This window comes from Haliotis rubra, unplaced genomic scaffold (assembly GCF_003918875.1).
Source record: "Haliotis rubra isolate DU_JTF1 unplaced genomic scaffold, ASM391887v1 Scf234, whole genome shotgun sequence".
Taxonomy (NCBI): Eukaryota; Metazoa; Mollusca; class Gastropoda; order Lepetellida; family Haliotidae; genus Haliotis; species Haliotis rubra.
The window spans coordinates 933,030-954,490 of NW_025766381.1; the positions used below are offsets into that span (position 1 = coordinate 933,030).

Here is a 21,461-nt window from a genome sequence, read left to right on the forward strand (position 1 = left end):
GAATGAATCATCTCATAACTGTGATTGGGTGATTTTGTGTAAGATTTTTGTGCTTTTTCAATGTACATCCATTCGGTGATTAAAACTAACCCTATTTTTTAATATTCAGTGCTGTGCTATTTTACATGATGAATGTGACCACGGGTATTTTCAAGCAGTTGACCGATAGGTTGCAAAGCTTTATATTTCGACAGTATTGAGGGCTTGCCCAACTTGTTTACCAACAATCACGTGTAAGCCCGGGCTTTTCTATAATGGTAGCTCCGCCCCTGTCATTTAATAAAACTGAAATAAGCGTTAGCTTATTTCTGAAAACCGGCGAAGAAATGGCGCCAAAATCATATTTAGCTGGGCGTCTCAGATGTACATCACATGCAATCTTTCATTTTAGACTGGTTACTAGTCACTCTGTTTGGTTGTCAGATTTAATTCTTAGAACCCGTGAAAGTCCGGTTTAGATTGTGCCTTCAGTAACCCATGCTTGTCGTAAGAGGCGATTAACGGGATCGGGTGGTCAGGCTCGCTGACTTGGTTGACATATGTGATCGGTTCCCAGTTGCGTAGATCGATGCTCATGCTGTTGATCTCTGGATTGTCTGGTCCAGACTCGATTATTTACAGGCCGCTGCCATATAGCTAGAATATTGCTGAGTGCAGCGTAAAACTTAACCCACTCACTCACTAGTTGTTAGAGTGTAGTAACCATGAAGCGGCCGTAAGACCCATTACACCACCCTTCGCCCACTTCATTGCTTTTGATATTCATAATTCGGAACAATGTGATTTTGTAAATATGTCGTTGATATCGCACTGATGGGATTGACGGTGCGTCATTCTATTGTTCCAGTTAACCGAGCCAAATGCTACATCAGTGGAATACGGACCAACTGCGTGACATCTTGTGAGGGGCCATGGGCATGGAATACAGGACAGCACATAAACGAATCAGATTCAAGATGGCATCCCGGATCGCCAGTGTCAGAGCTGGCTAGAAACTGCATGGCATATAGTTGGAAGAATGGGAAGTATTTGTGGGAAGATACTGCATGTTTTGGATATGAGCATTATTTCTGCGAAATCGCTCTGAATTGACATGTAACAACATTGTGGTACTGCCATTTTCTTCAATTACAAGCTTTACAGTAAGGCCTCACCGTCCCTTTAACACTTCTGATCCTTTTAACATATCGTATGTTGCGGTTCATATGTATCAACAGTGCTTTTGTTATTTTTGGGACGTTTGGGTGTCGATGTTTGTGTGTTTGTTGTTTAGCGCTACTCTCGGCAATTCTCCAGTCTGTTGAAACCTTTCCAACGATTTCATTGGTTGTTGAGCATGTATTTCAGCAATATTCAAGTTACTAGATATATCGTCGTACACTGGACCAGAAAATCCAGTGATTGGGGTACTACTGACACCTTACTAACCTGCTGAGTCTGAGACTGGGTACGTTTAGTCACCACTTCTAACCTGAAATCGTAAGGGATATCTGGCAACCTGCTGATCCTGTCCTTTATTGAGGATGTCCGTGTATTGGTTCTGTGTTTCCCTTCGCGCTCTCCAGGCCTGTTTTGTTTGTTTGTTTGGTGTTAAACGCACCCAGCAATATTCAAGCCATATGGCGGCGGTCTGTAAATAATCGAGCCTGGGACCAGGCAATTCAGTGATCAGTAGCACGAGCATCGATCTACGCAATTGGGATACGATGACATGTGTCAATGAAGTCAGCAAGCCTGACCACCCGATCCCGTTAGTCGCCTTTAACTTCAAGCATGGGTTGCTGAAGATCAATTCTAACCCGGATCTTCACAAGTGGAAATTTATGACTTGATGCGATAAAAATTTCTTAATTACATTACAAAATTACTTACGCTACACTTAAATATACTTCTTATGTATCATGCCCTACAATTTCCTCTTTTTCGCGGCCACCGTTGACGTCAAACGTTTTTTTTTCTGACGGCGTTGGAAGCCAGTTGAATCTAAGCTTTTCTTTGCCATCATGTCGCAAGAATCATCTGCATTTTCGCCATGTGACAATTGTGGCTCGTCCCTCCCACCCCAAGACAAGCACCGCCTCTGTATTAGGTGCCTGGAGGTGGAGGGACACGTCCCGAACGACTGTGACTTATGTCAGGCTTTCAACCCTGAGACACAGAAGCGGTGGGCGGCTGACCTCACGTTTCCGAAAGAAGCTGAGGTGCTCCCCCGAGTAAATCCAAGCGTAAAATAGCTACACGTGCCAATGGGGAGTAGTGGTAAAACTATAAAGGAGGCAGAGACAAATCCTCGATAATCTCTAGGGTATACGTTACGATCACTCTCCACGATACCCTGGATGCATCCACCGCTTGGCCCTATGAGTTTATTACCTCCCTTGCTAGGCTTTTTATCCAATCAGGTGTCTACGCTGGGAAGTTGAGCGAACCAATCACAACTCACTTTCTTTTCTTAAATTATCCAACCGTTTAAACTTGGCAACACAATTGATGCAAATGGTACTCTGATAGATGTGGAAGGAGTTCTTTTATATATTTTTTTAAAGTTTCGGATGTCAGTTTGTCTGTATTATTTTTCCAAAAATCTGATTTGTACTGCGAACAAACCTTCGCGACTGCGACCGCTATCTTTGTTGACACTGGCAAGCTTGGATGTAACAGCGGCTTAGCTGATTGGCTACTGTTACAATTAGGAGCTAGCAAAGGGATGTAATAGAATTATCGGGCCAAGCCATGGATGCATCCAGGGTATAGTGGAGAGTGATCGTAACGTATACGCTGGAGATTATCGAGGATGGCGGAGACACTGTGTTCAGTGATCTGCTCAGTACAGCCGGGAGATTACATGGAGGATGCGTACTTCCATGTCCCAGTGTACCCCTCGTTCAGGAGATGCCTCAGGTTCTCATTCAAAGGGGTGACTTATCAGTTCAAGGTGCTACCATTCGGCCTTGCTACGGCCCCGAGAGTGTTTACCAAACTGAAGATGGAGCCTGCACAGGTCTCCAAGTCACTGGTACGACGTGTCTATTACCTTTTCGACGGGACCTTCTAACTCAGATAGGAGTGCTACACCCGAATCCCCGCATTCAGTGGGTGGTTTGGCCTCTGTCGGGTCTCAACTTGAGGCACGCGGAATTTCTGCACCAGTTGCAGACACAATTCTGGCTTGGAGGAGGGGTTCGACAAACGTTCAGTATGATGACAGATGGGCCCGTTTTGCGCGCTAGTATGACGACAGAGGGTTTCCAGATCCCTTTTCTGTAGATCTAGTCGCAGTATTGGAGTTTTTCTACCCTTCACACCCCTGCCGATGGTGCTCTTCTGGGGCAGCACCCTCTTGTAGAGCGCTTTCTAGCGGGAGTGGACAGAGTGCGCCCTACTACCAGGCGTACAAGGCCCCCTTGGTACTTGACAACTGTTTTAGATAGGCTCTCCGATCCTTCCTTTTCGAGTCTGTCGTCTCTTTCACTCCAACTGCTAACTTTGAAAACTGCTTTCCTTGTGGCGGTGACTTCTGGTAGAAGTGTGGGTGACATACATGCTATATCTGCAGACCCGGCGCTTACTGTTTTCCACAAGGACAGAGTAAGCATTCGCCTGACGGATACTTATCGTCCTAAGGTTGCTCATACCTTCCATGAGACAGCCCCTATTGAGCTTCCTGCTTTCACACAGCCTTCTACCTCGGGATCCTCTCCAACGAGCTCTCACTCGCTGGATGTTCGCCGGGTACTCCATGCTTACATAAAGAGAACAAAAGAAATCCGCAAGGGTTCTCAATTGTTCCCAACGGCGGAGGGAAGGTTGGCTAGCCAGCTAGTAGGCAAACTATTTCCCTCTGCAATTTGTACGGCCTACAACTATCAGGGTAGGCCTCCCTTTGAGGGGTTGAAAGCTCATTTGGTCAGGGCTGTCGTTATCTCTAAGGCGTTCCCATGAGCACCCCGGAAGCCCATAGCCTCCCTAGAGTCGTCTGAAGAGCCACCAGGCAAGCGTTACCTTCATGCTTATCATTGGTTTGATTGTTGACGCTAGGGCAGCGGTGTTATCTCCCAAAGCAGAATCGACCACTTCCATTACTTATCTCTCGGAGTCTGTATTTATGCTAGAGTACCCCAAGGAAGACTTCTTCTGAAAAGTAATAACCTAAACCTGGAGAGGTTTCCAATTCCTTGAAGCAAGTCTTCCTTAGGGAACGGCCGCCCACCTCACCTCGATTCTGCTCGCTCTTGACCAGAAAAAGAGGAAGTTGTTTGGCATGATTGGTCATCCCTAGCAACGAGGTTTCATGAAAGCGAGGTGATACGCTCACCACTGCATACCGCATCAACACAAGTTTGTTTTATATATATATAATATATGTGTGTGTGTGTGTGTGTGTGTGTGTGTGTGTGTGTGTGTGTGTGTATAATACATATTAGTGTGTGTGTAACTCTATGCACGTCCATTAGACATATTTTCTGTGGAAAAATGCTGTAGTACCCCAAGGAAGACTTACTTCAAGGAACTGGAAACCTCTCCAGGTTTAGGTAAGTTATTGCAAACACAATTTGTTCGCCCGCACGCTCGCTCTCTCGCTCGCTCTCCCGCCCGCTCTCTTGCTGGTCCAGGTTGAATATCAGGCAGACCTAGCTATATTAGAACCTGCATCAAAACCGTAAGGTTAAAGTAATTGAAATCAAGACACTTGTAAAAATACATCCCGTAACAGATCTGAACAAAACTGAATAAATAATGTGTGTTATATGGCTATGATGTTACACTTGTTTATTCTACGACCACTTCAATGTTTTAACATTTACGACAAGAAGTCAGGTTCTCAAATCTCAAGATTGCATGCAGATTTGACCCTTGTGTCCATTGGAAGAGTAGAAACACATGTTACACTGTGTCTAGTCTAGGTTTTTGTCGGCAATTAAAGCTATTAAAGTCTCTGTAAGTTTGTGGTTGAGCCAAGAGATTGTTGTCTTGCCAAGTTAACTTAAATCATTTGGTGACTTTTATTGTATGTGACGCCGTTGCTAAAATAAACGTTGAACAAACACGTGTGTTAAACTTTGATTTATTTTATATTTGTGATATAGCACAGTGAAAGCTGTATACACGTAATAGCATTTCCTGAAACGTTATCGTACTTCGATTTTAGCAGAACGCATGCGCTACAGTCCATCTAACTATGCAAGAGCTTTTACAAATCGTACAGTAAGTGAGTGAGTTAGTGAGTTAATATTTAACGTCACATCGGCAATATCTCAGCCATATCGTGACGAAAACAATTTATACAATATAAATGAAAACATTTTAAAGAGTAGAATCTGTCCACGATGGACAGTAAAAATCCAAGAGTGATGAATATAAAACTAGAATGTAAATGTAAAACATTCCAATTAAAGAAGACAATACAATATATAACACGGGCTATAGATCGCCAACAACTGAAGGTAGATCACCACACTAGGGACCATGGGGACTTACAGTACATTTGCTTCCTGCATAACAACTTGAGACAATTTCGTCATTCATGAAAACACAACTCATTCATATTTTATGGAAGCAAGACTGGCAAGCTCTCCTCCACAGCGCCAGGCAATATTGTCTGTTCGTAATTGACAAAAGAGAAAATGATTGTGTTTAAAGGGATTTCACATACTATATGTTAGTCTAGGGAAAGACCTTAGAGCGGACCGTCTGATGGCTTAGCACTGTCATATCTCAATGAGGTTTGACAGAAAATGTTTGAATAAGAATGAGATGAAATTACACGAATCTACAGTCAAACACTTTTGTTGAAGGGACCCACGTAAATGGTTCAAGTTTTCCAAGGTCTGACACAACCGCAACAGCGTGCCAAAGAATAATAATATGAGATACGTTGCTGTTTATAGACAGAACATTGACCTAGGAGCATGTAACTTATTTTCAAAGCGAGGATGAATAGTTCTGGGCTAGTCTCCAGGTGCGATCAAACGCTTTCTCCTTATCACGAAACAGCGAAACGTCGTAAGATCTGTCCGTGTAGAAACAAATGACTTCTTTCAGTATACATACTACTTTGTTTGCGCCATGCTCTTGTTGGAAACCGCAATGTAACCAGATGCGATCAAACGCTTTCTCCTTATCACGAAATAGCACAACGTTGGCAGATATTTCTATGCAGAAACAAATGACGTGTTTGAGTATACACCCTGCTTTGTTTGCGCCATGCTCTTGTTGGTAGCCGCTTTGTAACCTACCTGGAAATCAAGCTCCATACATTGTCTCAATTCTCTCCAACGGGTTCTTTCCAAATAAATTGCACCATTCAATGGTCTGTTCTGAATTCATGAATATTTTCCTTAAATTCAAATGGTTCCTTTGTCAAGTTTCTTGTTTTGAAGTGTATATATCGCGTGTCGCTCAATAATGCCTGCTTTGTTTGTGCCATGCTCTTGTCGGAAACCGGTTTGTAACCATTTCATATCTAGGCAATTGGAATACGATGACATATGTCAACCAAGTCAGCGAACATGACCACCCGATCCCGTTAGTCACCTCTTACGCCAAGCATGTGTTGATGACGATCAAATCTAACCCGGATCTTCACGGAAGTAGTACACATTTCACACGATGCTTTTCTTTTTAAGGCACGAACCCGGGTTCGAATCCCCACATGGGCACAATGTGTAAAGCCCATTTCTGGTGTCCCCCGCCGTGATGTTGCTGGAATATTGCTAAAAGCGGCGTAAAACCAAACTCAGTCAGTCAGTCAGTTTTTAATGCACGATATATTTTCTGAATTATTATACAATAAAAACAGCCGGAAATGTCATCACTCACCAGACCAAGCAAACCTTCAGAATTCCCAATCACATTACAGTGCTTACGTCTTCATTTCTTGAACTGAGAAAAAGCATTCAGACATAAACATGTCTTAGGTTTCCACAAGACCTACAATATTGCTTCTTTTGATAAATTCATGGAAAATTGGTACATGGAATTTTGGGTTTAATCCCTTCATATTCTAAGACAGACATCTAATGTTAACTGGTGCATCCGATGAGGGTGAGTGAGTTTAGTTTTACGCCGCACTCAGCAATATTCCCGCTTCAAAATCGAGTCAGACAATCCAGTGGTCAACGGCATGAGCATCGATCTACGCAATCGGGACACGATGACATGTGTCAACCAAGTGAGCGAGCCTGACCATCCGATCATGTTCAATCTATTTTCGGTGACCGAGCACATTTTGTCTCCTGTTAGATCGTAAGTTTGGCCGACATTCCCACCCACATGAAATAAACAACATTGTGTCTTTCGGGTTGGCTTTCAAGATTGCTTATTTCAAACGTCATTGATAGAACCTCGGGCCGTATTTATCAAACAACTTAAGTCATTAAAAAACTTAAGTCAGTTTAAAAACTTAGTTTTCTCGTTTCTTCGACTTAAGTCATTTTTATCAATCGACTTAAACGTATGTTTTGTAATTTTTTTACTTAACTATTAAGACTCACCTTGCTAGGCTTAAATCAACTTGTTTTGACTAAAGTCATGTAAAACAAAATGGCTTCCGCAGGTGATCCAAGAGTATTTAATGAAAGAAGAGAAGTTCTGCATACATTAGATGATAATGAACTCTTACAAAGGTACAGATTTGACAGAAATACTATTGTTTTCATCTGTGATTTACTCGAACACGAACTAAGTCCGGTAACGCAGCGGAGTTGTGCCGTGTCCTGCGTTACCAAAGTGCTCGTCACTTTGAGGTACCTTGCAACTGGAAATTTTCAGATGTGTAATGGTGATGACCATGGACTGAGTCAACCCACTATCTCAAAAGTCATCGAACAAACGCTTGAATCACTCACAAGTCAACGTATGGTCCGTAGATTCGTCACCTTCCCACGAAAGCCCAAGAAATTAGACGACACCAGCGTCAGGCATCACTACCACAGTATTAATACACAGATAGTGATTGACAGCGACGACCGGATCATCGACATCGTAGCACGCATGGTTCTCGCATCTTGACAACAAGCGGGTTTTCAGTGCCTGGATGTTCAATGCTTTTTATCAGATTTATCAAAGGTAATACATTATTACACGTGTCCTTACTCGTACATCGAATTTCTTTAAAAATATCGATATTACTGGCATTCATGACAACATGGTGTCTCGTAACTTGAGCTGCACCAGTATCCTTGGGTGAGTGAGTGAGTTTAGTTTTACACCGCTTTGAGCAATCTTCCAGCAATATCACGGCGGGGGACACCAGAAATAGGTTTCACGCATTGTACCCATGTGGGGAATCGAACCGGGGCCTTCGGCGTGAAGGGCGAACGCAGTAGCCACTAAGCTACCCAACCGCTCCAAGTACCCTTGGGACCAGCAGGAATAGGTCCCAAAACAGATGCACAAAGCAACTTTAATATGTCAAAAGCAAGATTTCGTTGAGAGTCCTGTCATGATTCAGTGTACCTAGTGTCTATCAGCTGTTTAAACACTATTATAATGATTATAACCTTGCTGTCAAACCCTTGGTGGCATTTTGAAAATGATGCACAACTCGCTGACTTGGTTGACACATGTCATTGTATCCCAGTTGCGTAGATCGAAGCTCGTGCTGTTGTATGAAAACACCGTCCGTGAGCAGAGCTTTTACACCGTTCAATTTGTCTTCATTAGGTCTGGTTGTGAACTGGTGCCTCTTTGGTAGTTTTGGATTTCTGATTAAAATATTTGTTTTTCGTTTCCATGTCAATTAGTTTGACTTCGACTAAACTTGGTGTTGGTACACTCTTCCGGGGCAGAACTTTAAAACTATCGAATACTCTCCTTCCACTTTGTAGGAAGTGCATCAAACCGTGGAAGCACTCAGGCAGTCAGTTGTTCAACAAGCATGCTAGTATATGAATAGTTTACACTGTATGTTTTCGTTAAATGAATGTGAAGAACAATGTAACATTGGATGTAATAATAACTAGTTGACATACTCACGAAGTGGAGTATTTTGCCATTACAGGGGATGTTGAGGACTTTGTCTTGTTATTACTGTTATACAGTTGCTTAGCTAACCAGACGGTGTATTTACTCTGTGGTAACTGTCAGGGTAAATAGGGTCGATATGTGTAACAAATTCTGGTCTTCCTGTTGTTCTCTTGAATATTGAATGATTTGAACGAAGTCCATACACAGTTTATTGTGTAGTCCTGAAAAAGTCGGAAGATCCAAGGCTATAGGTAAAAATGATTAAACAATGTAGTATGATATAGTATATATGTATCAATAGTTTCCAACATGTACAATGTAGCATTAATAATCAATAGTTTCCAACATGTACAATGTAGCATTAATAATCAATAGTTTCCAACATGTACAATGTAGCATTAATAATCAATAGTTTCCAACATGTACAATGTAGCATTAATAATCAATAGTTTCTAACATGTACTAAGTATCATCTACATATAAATAGTTTCCAACATGTACAATGTAGCATCTATATATCAATAGTTTCGAAATAACAATAGTTTCCAACATGTACAATGTAGCATTAATAATGAATAGTTTCCAAAATACATAAAGGATAGACACAGATGCTCGGTAGGTGGGAATAATCTTCTACGAAAGAAAGAAAACTGGCTTCCAGGATGTACAGTGCAATGTCGAAATATTATTATAATAACAACCATTCAGTTTATCAAAGCAAGTATACAAAGCCCTTAGTTATGTAAGTGAGTTACAGCAACTTACCACCAGTTCAGAATCTATATTATCATGCATGCGAATATCCACATACAGTGAAACGTTGCTTGTTGAATTAGCAAGTGCGGGGCTAACAGTGGGACGGGAGGGGATGTTTCGATGACTTGATTGATTGAACTGAACGAAACGAAATGCATCAATGCAATGAGTATCCATTTATGCCTGGTACTTATTGTCTGAATATGAGTATCTTTCACTGAATATGGATAACAAGAATGGGTACCTTGTAAGGATGGGAAAGCCACATTAACATGGTGCGCCCAAATGGCTGCAAGAGTTGTAAATTCCCCGGGGCGTTGAGATTGCAAAAATACGATGTGCCGTTGAGATTGACATCCAATGATCGAGGGAAAAACGAAGAGCCTTTGGGCAGCTGAGCTGGATATTGGCACTACACAAATATTAGTATGTATGTATGTATATATGTATGTGTGTGTGTGTGTGTGTGTGTGTGTGTGTGTGTGTGTGTGTGTGTGTGTGTGCGTGCGTGCGTGCGTGCGTGCGTGCGTGCGTGTATTGATTAGGTCTGCAGAAATGAATAATGTCCGCTTCCGACTTGCTGATTCCATACGGAAAATCACTAGTGAGTGATATTAACGCAACATAGATTTTCGAACAGCGCGATAAGCGAGATGCACTTGCGTTAGTAACGCCAAAGACATGTGATTACTGCTGACTGACAAAGTGAGTGAAAATGAAATTTTCCCCCGACATAAAGTCTATAATTTACAAAGTCTATTATTTCTTCAAGGATGAAAATGACAGGGGGCGACCCAAGTATGCAATTACTAAGTACATACAGCGCACTGCCTGTGCAGTTCGGGTACGTGTCATCTCGCCAGCTCAAAACCCGTTAACGCACGTGCATCTCGCTTTTTGCGCTGTTCCTTTAGCTGCCAATGCGCCCTTGTAATAAACTGGGAAAACTCACAAATAAATGATGACAGTTTCTTAGACAACTGTTTTATTTTTGTGACACAATTTATGCATTTTTTTTCTAGAGATGGTCTGTTGTTTTTATTGCAGTCCGCGTTGGTTTAATTCTTTTATGTCTATTTGTTTTTGTGTTAGATTGCAATTCATCAGTATCATTTTGTCTCAAACGGACTCTAGGGAGTATACAATCTTCTCCCTCGTGTGTGCTGATATGGGGGTGCCATATCACAGATAGCTATATTCATCACATTCCAAGCTATGCTTACTTTAAATTAACGTTGGTGACGAGACTTTCAATACGAAAATATATAATTTTGTTTTACATCACATAAGATTAAAAATATAAGGGTGAATCGTTATTTGTGTGCATTTTATATAATTTGAACGTGAGCTATCCATATCTTCTTTCGAGTGAAACTTCGGCAACAATTGTCATTTGCCCAGGAAACGGTCTGTGTTGCCAAGGCTCTTCTCTCTTCATTTCTTGGTTAATAAAGGCACTGGGATAAAAGTTACTGTATTTACGACCCAGCATCGTTATTGTTTGTTTCTCTATTGTCGTCCAAAGTATACCGGAATCTTATCTTAGAGCCTGCCATTTTCTCTTCACATAAGCGGTCACACATTTCACTTTGGGCAACTGTAAACCAGTTCTTCCAGTCACCGACCTCACCTGCAAGGTATGAAGAAAGTATGTGTGAAAGTGATTGAGCGAGGTTGAATTTTGAACACCTACAGAAAACGCCATGTTGAGAACATCTAACTAACTACAAACTGTTAAAGTGAGGTAAACAAGCGTATACGGCTGCAAGCTGATTGAAACTGTGTTTATTTCAGTAAAGGGGCCACCCGCCCATTAAACAGGTACATACAACATGATGTATAAGAGATGATGAAGCGCCGTAAGATACCACATTGCATCAATTCAGTTGAAAAATTGTGAACGTTTCTTAAAAGCTAGAAATACATATTTGCTAAATCATTAATAAGAGAAGCATTATAAGATGACAACAATTGTACAAATGTATGGAGAGATGGAGAAGATAATAATATTTAGGGAGCAGGTCCTGACGAAGATTATTATTAAAAGCACATTCTAAGCAGAAGTGATATTCAGACTCAATAATGGGTACAATACAAAAAAGGGCAAAATCTTTCGGTCCGTGCTAGGCCGATCTCTCGTCCTTCCTCGATTAGCAGTTGATGATTAGAGCATCGGAGCTTACAGAGTGCAATACGGTAAACTGGTACAGTAATTAGCAATAAATAATCCTCACATTTAGTTTCACTTTTAACAGATACGGCTGCAAGCGCATACCGCGACACCTTTGACGAAACAAGAACGAAGCGAATCTAGGTTCGAACTAACCTTAACCAAATGTTCTGGAGCTCCATGTTCTATATAATTGCCTTGCATTCAGAGACAGTATGTTGTGCGTGAAGCAGAATTCTCGTCATTGCCAAAGACATTTGCTGGCATGAAACTCACCTTTTCTGTAGAATATGTTGTTCTCCAAGTCTTTATGGACGGCCCCCCTTTCTGTCCCTCATCTTTGAAAACGTGCACTTGTCAGCTATCTTCTGGTAGAAGACGTCTTCAAAGGACTTTCCTAGAAATTTCCCTATCTTCTTCACCTCACGAAAGAGATTCTGAAAGAAAACATTTGAAGATATTAGAATGAGTGGTTCGTCTTCAATACATGGGACTTGGCATCACTTCAGTCGATTAATATCGATATTATGCGGCAGGCACTGGTCCGTCTTCCATCCTTCTCTTCATTCTACAAGATTGGCCTTTCAAAGCTTACACGCAGCACCGAAATGAAATATGGCGTGGGTACACATAGCAGTGAGTTAAGATCCGTCCTTTTGTTAATTCCAAAGACATGTACCCCAAAACAAGCTCGGCTCCAGCTAAAATTCCAGCTGAAAACCAGTTTATAAGCTTGATGTATGTAATACACTGAAAGGCAAAGGAACGTCGTAATATTGGAAATGACATTTAAGCATCAATGGAGGTTGATAATCTACTCCGAAAGTCAGGTTTGAGGAAAACATGAATCGTGGTCGTTTAGCCTGTTTTACCCAACAAAGTATTGTTTGAAATTGAGGTTTGAAATAGTTTTGTCCGTGGAAATGGAAGAGTTGCACAAACACAACACTGAAATCGAGATGCACGTGCATCATGCATGCGTTCAGGCACAAATTGCCGACTTGAATGACAATCGTTCACTTGTTTTCTGAACACAGCAGCTATGGCGAGGTTAACGAGAGATCAACGACTACAAGTTATTGGACGTTTAGACGCTGGTCAACGTGCTCGAGTCATTGCTAATGACTACAATTGCAGTGTACGAACGATAGAACGTCTTAGACAGCGAAACAACGCCACCAACAGCACCTATGACTGTCCACGTAGTGGTCGACCCCGTGTAACAACACGTCGCCAGGACCGTCATATCATCCATCAACACCTCTCGTTAACCTAGCCATAGCTAGCTGCTGTGTATCCGGTTTACATTTTAAAAAAATAGGTTCAAATACTGAGTTTCCATTGATACGTTAATGTCATTTCCAATATTACGACGTTTCTCTTGCCTTTCAGTATATATATCCAAGATCGAGTCGTATGTTATCGGACTTAAATAGTCATGATGGTTCAGTGTTCGAGCGCTGCAGTGTGTTTGTTTTCATGTGTATTTACTCACTTTAGTCTGAACCCACCTCTAACTTTGGGTAGTATGCGTGACGAGCGAACGCTTTAACCACTAGGCTACCCCGCTGCCCCTAATAAAGTTGAAGGTAATTGTAATGATGCTGTATGTGCATATGAAAACGAACAAAAACAGAACATCCGTACCTTGATGTACAAGGAGATATTGTGAATTCCCTTCTGGATGGAGAAGTGCACATCCAATACATTTATATAGAGGAATGCTTAAAATTTGTTGGCTAGTTTTAATGTTTGTGACGGACAATTCTAATGGTACTGAGGTCATGTGTATTCATGAAAATTTATTGTGCCAGTAAGCAGTTTCAGTCATTGGATGCTCGTTTTTTTCAAGGAAAAACAAAGTTTCTAGTCTTTAGTCCCATAAAGGGGTGTTTGGACACTATTTGTGTAGTATGCCCTCCCATCTTCTGATGAGATCTTTTTTCACAAGTGATGACCATACTGATTTTGATTAAGGCTTAAACACTAGTGCTGGTATTGCGATACGATACATCACGATACTAAACTTTTAGTCACAACGATATATTGCCAAAGTATTGTGTACCTAAACTGCGATACGATACGAATCCCGATATAAGGGTGGCGATACGATTCGTATAACGATACTAGAACCTTTAATTCTAACACCAAATATAAAACACCTTAAGATCAAAACAAAAACAATGTTGCAATAAAAGAACCTTTTCTTTGAAAAAGAAGTCATATTAGACACTCTTTTTAAAAACAAGCATAATATAAATAAAAAAATATATAAAAGCCACATGTCGCTGGATGCTGTCATATAATAAAAGAAAGTTTGTGCGTAAAACATGGTCCCTAATCCCTATAACTTGTTTTCCTTAAAAACAAAATGACATACTCATGAGTCATGAGCTGTTGTGCATACCTCATCTAAATATCAGTATCAAAAACTCAAATGCAGTGTACTATTGTACATGAACAAAGTTTGAACGTTAACATGAAAATGGATGTACCTGTTGCTGGCCAAAAGGGAATTACAGTTTCATGTTCTTTTTCAAGAATAGTAACATGTCAACATGTTTGCTTTTGAGGGTTGCCCTGCTGGCAGACACTATGTCGCCTGCTGTCGAAAACACCCTTTCTGATGGTACTGATGTTCCAGGGACACACAAGTATTTCTAAGTACCGTGTAAACATGTCATAACTGCTGTTCCGTCGTGTCACAACATCATGCTTTAACTTGTGTTCAGGAAGGTGAAGGAGTACTTGTTTCTCTGTCAAAATTGCCGTAGCTTTGGCACTTCTGTGGAAATATCCAACAATTCTCCGCACAACGTTCTGCAAGTTCCACTGACTGTTAATGAAATGGCATGTAATTGTAATGTAGGACACTGTGGTCCTTGATGTCCAGCCATCAGTTGTTAGACTCACATATTGTGCAGACTTCAAGGCTGTCTGTATCTCAGACTTCTTTTCGCTGTACGTAGTTGGGATGACACGATCAGAGAAGTGTTTTCGACTTGGTACTGATATGTTACAACTTTCATCATGTTTAGGAAGCCTTCACTCTCCACCACTGAATATGTTCGTAGATCTTTAACTATGAACTTCCCAATAGCGCTGGTAATTTCTGCAGAGCGCCAAGTATCCATAACTCTATAAAAACTGAGTTCTGTTGACCTGTCAATGTCTTTTCAGACTTTGGTTTGGAATCTGTGTTCGATCCTGTTTGGTCGCGAGCTTTCAATTCCGGGTGGTGCCGAATCACATCTGTGTGTAAGTTTGTCGTATTTCCCGAGTATTTCAATTTGGCATCGCAAATTGTACACACAACTTTTGTTCTGTCAGTGGTGAGAATACTAGTACAGCAAGTTGTATATGGTCTTTATATTCTGGGGTACAGATACATTAGAGTGTAAAGTCTATGTAGACTCAGTGTTTGATGGATTACAGCATATCTGGACATATCCTCTCCTAATGGAAGTCTCAATTTCCATTGAGCTTCTTCATAACAGAAGATACAACTTATAACTATTCTGCGCCAAACTGTCTTTGACGGAAAAATACCAGTTTGCACGTAAGTTAATACATAGTCCAGTAGATTATACTTCCGTGCTGTACATAACAGAGTGTTCCAAATACTGCGTTGAGATAATATTTAAGTGAACAGTGAGTGCTAAAAATGCACAGAACAGTGTTTTCGTTGATGAATTACAAGCGTTATTACATAATCTTCCCGAGAATAATAATCTACACTTGTCAATGTACCCAGCCATTGTCCAGAGACCTAGGTTGGCACATACAGAATCTGTTGGCATACGTCTGTTGAACCCTTTGAATACATTTAGCGAAATATCGTTGGGTATTTTCTACTAGATCAATGTTTTTTTGCCATATAGCGTAGGCATGGTTTCACAACCATAGAAACTTGTAGGTAAAACCATTCTTTTTCCATATATTTAAACATGTAACTGGATGTAAGTCAGTAATGTTAAGACCTAATGGGCGCAAAGAATTTATGGTTTGCTTGGCCTTTTGACAGTTAGCGAAAACTCTATCTTTACAAGACAGATCTGATGAGAGTAGAATACCACCATATTTTACTGATGAGACTTACATTAATAGAGGTGTCGCAAAAGCAGAATGAGAGCTCAGGAAAAGATTGTTTCCCTTTCCGAAAAACTACAACAGTGCTTTCCGATGCATTGTTGTTAGGCGCCATCTGGAAGCATATTCTGAAACAATATGAAGTGAATTCTGCAGCCCAGACGGAGTGGTACTTAACAGTGTCGTATCATCGGCTAACAGGACTGATGGTACATCAATACCATATACACATATACCATTGTTACTAAGTCTTAATTCAGTGAGTAAATCGTTTATGAAGACAAGGAAGAACCATGCAGACAAGACTCTACCTTGCCCTTCACCTTGTTTTACTTCAAATGTGTCTGAGCTTTATTTCCGTTGTACATTACAAAAAGAAGAGCTGCAGGTGTAGCTGTGATATAGCAGATTCCACATTTTACCCGTTATACCCAAATTGTGGAGTTTTAAGAATGGACCGCCATGCCGTATGCGATCAAAAAGCTTTCTCATTATCGAGAAAAGCTGAGAAGGCTTAGGGAGCCACGCTCAACATAATATGTTACGCAATCATTCAGCATAAACGTCGACATAATTGCACCATGTTCTTTCTAAATCCAAACTGTAGAGGGTCTGGAAAGTGAGGATTAATATGGCTTATATAACATTGTAGACGTGACAGTAATAGTTTTTCAAATAGTTTCCCTATACAGGAGGTTAGGGTGATACCTCTGTAGTTTTGGGGATCACATTTTGCACCTTTTCCTTTATAAAGTGGAACAATCATACCCAGTCTAAAGATATTGGGAAAGTACACAGCTTTCATAATTGCGTTATATAAGACGCAGAGCTTATCGACCAGCACGTCACCTCCATAGATAAGATGTTCATTGTTTACGTGATCTGGTCCAGGGGATTTGTTACGCTTTAGATTAACCAGATGTTGTTTTAACTCTGATGGCTGGATATCGGCATATAGTACAGCGTCAGCAGCAGTAGAATCAACAGGTTGTGAAATTATATCTGCCAGTTTGATATCCACAGATGCTTTAAATTCATCATCAAAAGTTTCAGCATGATGTGGTATGGCGAGGTTAGCATAGTAAGCACCCCACAGGTTACATATGGCCTCTGGTGTGTCCGCGTGGGTATTGTTAAACACTAATTGGTCAACTGTTGACCGCGGGCGTCTCAGCTTACGCACGGAAGGTATTAATATCAGTTTCTGAAGAAATTTCAAGTTCACGAGATAGTTCTTTGCGTTGTTTTCGTTTTGCCTGCCGATGTAAACGACGGAAATCGCGCTTAGCACGTTTGTATTCTCGATATGAAGAAGAATCGTCTCCCCTTGGTTTGTCGTCTGCTAGCCAGGTTCGCCGAGAGACTCGCATTTGGTAATGAGTATCATTTAGGCCACTACTTTTCCAATATGGCTTTAGATAGGATCTAAATGTTCCAGAGGGAACGCACTCGGAACTAGCACTAGTAAGGGCATTACTAATCTGTTCATTATAGAGCTCAATGTCTGCAGGTTCTGCTTCATTACATTGCATACATATGTCAGAGAGAAGTCTCTCTGTTTCCTCTGTGTAAGCATTTAATTCAGTAGAGTCAGCTTTGTGCCATTTTGGAATACATGTCTTGGATGTAGGAGTTACAGATTTATGCCATACTTTAATATTTACGAAGCAAGGAAGGTGGTCAGAGATTGTGTATTCATATTGATCAAGCACACAACACTGAAGTAAGCTGCTTACCGCATGAGAGGGTACAAGAATATAGTCAATAAGAGACTTGTACAGGTTGTCCTTACTTCCCCATGTAGTCCGGACCACACGTGCGAGAGGCATGTAACACGTGTACAAGATTTCTATGTGTAATTAGCTTTTCAAGTACCTTTTCAAGTGAGGAGAAAACAGTTTTACACAAGTCTGAGTTCAGATCTCCTAATACATAAGTATCTCCCTTGACAAAGCATATCATAGGCATCCGTTAACTCATCTATAGCATAAGATATGTTGAATGTAATACATTGGTAGATGGAAGCCTACAACAGATTACATATATATCTGCATATCTGTTGCATATAAGCTTAGCACTTACCAGGTACTCAGACTTTTGTAATGGGTAAGCTTTCCATCGTGACTGGGAATGACATAATAGGGCTAGACCCCGGATCCCCTGACGGAGACACTTGCGTTACACATACACGTTTTAACGTTGTACCCATGAATGTCATTTAGTTTATCAACACTATTAGGATTTAACCAATGTTCCTGGATACATAGTACATCCACATTCATAGAGTGGTACTAGATATAACATGAGGCGTGCTGCTAGACACACCACGTATATTCCAGGTTAATAAACTTAGAGTCATGAGTACTAATGTTGCACACATGGAGAGATTTAAAAATTTTACCGTTATTCATGGTCATTTAGAACTGTTCATCATGTCGGTATCCACTACTTTGTATTGGTCATATTGACATTCATTCATATTCCGTTGGCGATATCGAGGCACATAATCCCTGCACCAGGTACTTAGGTGTTACAACTTTCATCATGTTTAGGAAGCCTTCACTCTCCACCACTGAATATGGTCGGAGATCTTTAACTATGAACTTCCCAATAGCTCTGGTAATTTCTGCAGAGCGCCGAGTATCCATAACTCTATTAAAACTGAGTGTGTGTTGACCTGTCAATGTCTTTTCAGACTTTGGTTTGGAATCTGTATTCGATCCTGTTTGGTCGCGAGCTTTCAATTCCGGGTGGTGCCGAATCACATCTCTCTGTAAGTTTGTCGTATTTCCCGAGTATTTCAATTTGGCATCGCAAATTGTACACACAACTTTGTTCTGTCAGTGGTGAGAATGAATGAATGAATGAATGTCTGTATTTCCTCCAAAAAATATATTCGAAGATTACATAAACAAACATGAGTCAGTTACATATATCTACACATGATATATACAAAGTACGGTTATTTACAACAATGATAGTTCAGAAAGTATACATCAAGGAATCCTTTAAAGAATAGATATAGTTCGAAAAATGTAGTATGATGGTTTGCCATGCTGTTTCATGAAGGCCAGGGATGTGAAGTTTTGCGCAAAAACAGTACAAGGGCATCTTCATCATCAATCATTTCAATTAATACATATAATTCTACGTCCAGTAGGTCAAGTAGCGTCAAGAACTTTTGTTCTGTCAGTGGTGAGAATACCTTCAGGGCTTTTGGTTGCCAGAAATCCGAATGTCTTCCAAACACTAGCTTTAAAAACCGCTGGGGAATACACATACAAGACATTACAGTCCGCCATTATTTCTGACGCAAGGAGTTATCGGCAGTGCTTCATTAACTTTAATTTCAATGCATTTATACGTAAACATAGCTCGTATACAGTTTCTTGGTAATTTCAAGCAAATATAAGAGATAATTAACAGCAGCAAGTGTTTCCGCGAACATTGTTCGATGTTCATTCGGAAACGAGATAATTAAGTTAATAACATGCGAGCGCTCTGTCTGACACAGTTCTTGACGCAAGAATTTCCAAGAAAACGTTTATTTATAAAGGGAAAATGTGTATGCACATATTTTAATCATCAAACAAAAGTAAGTCAGATATCGCGATCCGGCAATATTCAAAGTTAAACATCGATGCATCGTTGCCCATTTGAAGTATCGTATCGGGATATACGACAATGAAAATCTTTGTATCGATTCTCTGTTTCGGCGGCCCATGGATCGATGCATTGATGCGTATCGATGAATCGTCACACCACTATTAAACACAACGCACGCACACGCCCTTTCACCCGTGAAGATCCGGGTTAGAAATGATCTTCAGCAACTCATGCTTGTCGTAAGATGCGACCAACGGGATCGGGTGGTCAGGCTTGCTGACTTGGGTGACACATGTTGTCGTGTCGCAGTTGCTTACGTCGATGCTCATGCTGTTGATCACTGGATTGTCTGGTCCAGACTCGATTATTTAAAGACCACTGACTTAACAACAAACAAACTAATACATGTGGTAGTAGTACGTTTACAACTACAACCAACTGGGACTTTCTGTTGCATGCGGAGTATCTAGATCTGTTTGGTCACTGCTTAAAACGTTTTCTTCGAGGAGTCAGTTGTTTAGCATCAAATCCTCCAGGATGGAAGCCAAACCCCTGATCATGACTTCCATCTTCAGATGTACGACAGTTAATATTCTTGACACAAATACAAGATATGTATCAAACTTTGCAGCACCTTTCCTGTAAATAAGTCATTTCTCAAATCTTAAAACAGTCCATTATATTACTATAAAGTTCAGCAATGTTGATGTGAGAAGTTTCCCGAGTTCAAGAGATGTATTTTGTGATTCTTGCTAACGGGAAAATATCAACATATTACTTTGCCTGGATATCTCCTGTAGATATGGATGGCGATCCCCAAATTTAAAAACAATCCAATCAAACAAAGTCTCTTACAGTTTTAGGATGAAACTATTTATATTGACACAACTGTAAAGAGTTTTAGTTCAAACTATTTATATTGACACAACTGTAAAAGAAAATAGATAATAGGAATCAAACTTTGCACTGTACCCGTCTTTCAGACGAAAAAGTTTGTTTTCAAATTTGAAAACATGTTGACAGTACCTTTCAAGGTACAAACAAACTTTCCTGAGCTCGCATTTGTAAATTATTGAAAACATATCCAAACAAAATAATCAAAATGTGCACAGCAATTCCAGCCTTTGATTGGGCTATATACCGACATTCGGATTCACTAACCTCTTTCATGTCCTCGTAACAGAGAAGTAGTATTGGATGTTCAGGGTGTTCGTCAATCTCCTTCTCCCACTCCCGTGTATAGTCAAACACGCAGCCGGAGTCAACTAAAACACAGAAGCATACATGCGCTTCTTCACTGATCAGGTCGACACAAAACCCTACTGATCGTCCATTCTTTCAGTTACATAATATCGCTCCAAACAAACCAATCACCTGGAATGCAGAACTGGACAAATGGAGGTCTGCGTTGCCTTCGTGTAAACTGAACTGAGGCAAACGCATCCTTGTTACAGTAAGTGATTGTTCTGGCTGACTAATTGCGAGCGAGTCTCCTCTGAATTCATGTTGAAATCTACTTTCCTTGAATGGTAACACAACTGAAATATTACCAATGTCGAACACACAGCCGGAGTCAACTAAAACACAGACGCATACAGTCTTATGAGGGCGTTGCTGCTTACACCTGTCTTCCCAGCCAAAGACTTTTAACATTACTAACATGGTTGAAACTTAATATAACAACAATATACACTGAAGCAAGACAAACTCACCCTTTCCATCTAGATAGTTTGGAACATAATTTTTAAACTGCCCCTTGTAGTCATACTCTCCGAGCTTTTTTGTGGTGATGATAGAAAGATACAGCAACGTCCTTTGGGTTACGGACAACCATGACGATCTTGATCTTCTTCTTAAAGAGCTCTGGGTTTAG

General features: G+C 40.7%; 1 protein-coding gene across 1 annotated transcript in view; it reads right to left on the reverse strand.

Annotated features, from left to right (window-relative positions):
* Window positions 1-11,221: 11,221 nt before the first annotated feature.
* Window positions 11,222-21,461, reverse strand: part of LOC124278275 (sulfotransferase 1A1-like) — a 71,896-nt gene continuing 61,656 nt past the window's right edge. Inside the window, exons 5-6 of the mRNA XM_046713998.1 lie at window positions 12,170-12,330; window positions 11,222-11,353 (exon numbers count right to left, since the gene is read on the reverse strand). Of these exons, the coding sequence (XP_046569954.1) occupies window positions 12,202-12,330 (129 nt within the window). The 3' untranslated portion in view covers window positions 11,222-11,353; window positions 12,170-12,201. The remainder of the gene's footprint in view (window positions 11,354-12,169; window positions 12,331-21,461) is intronic.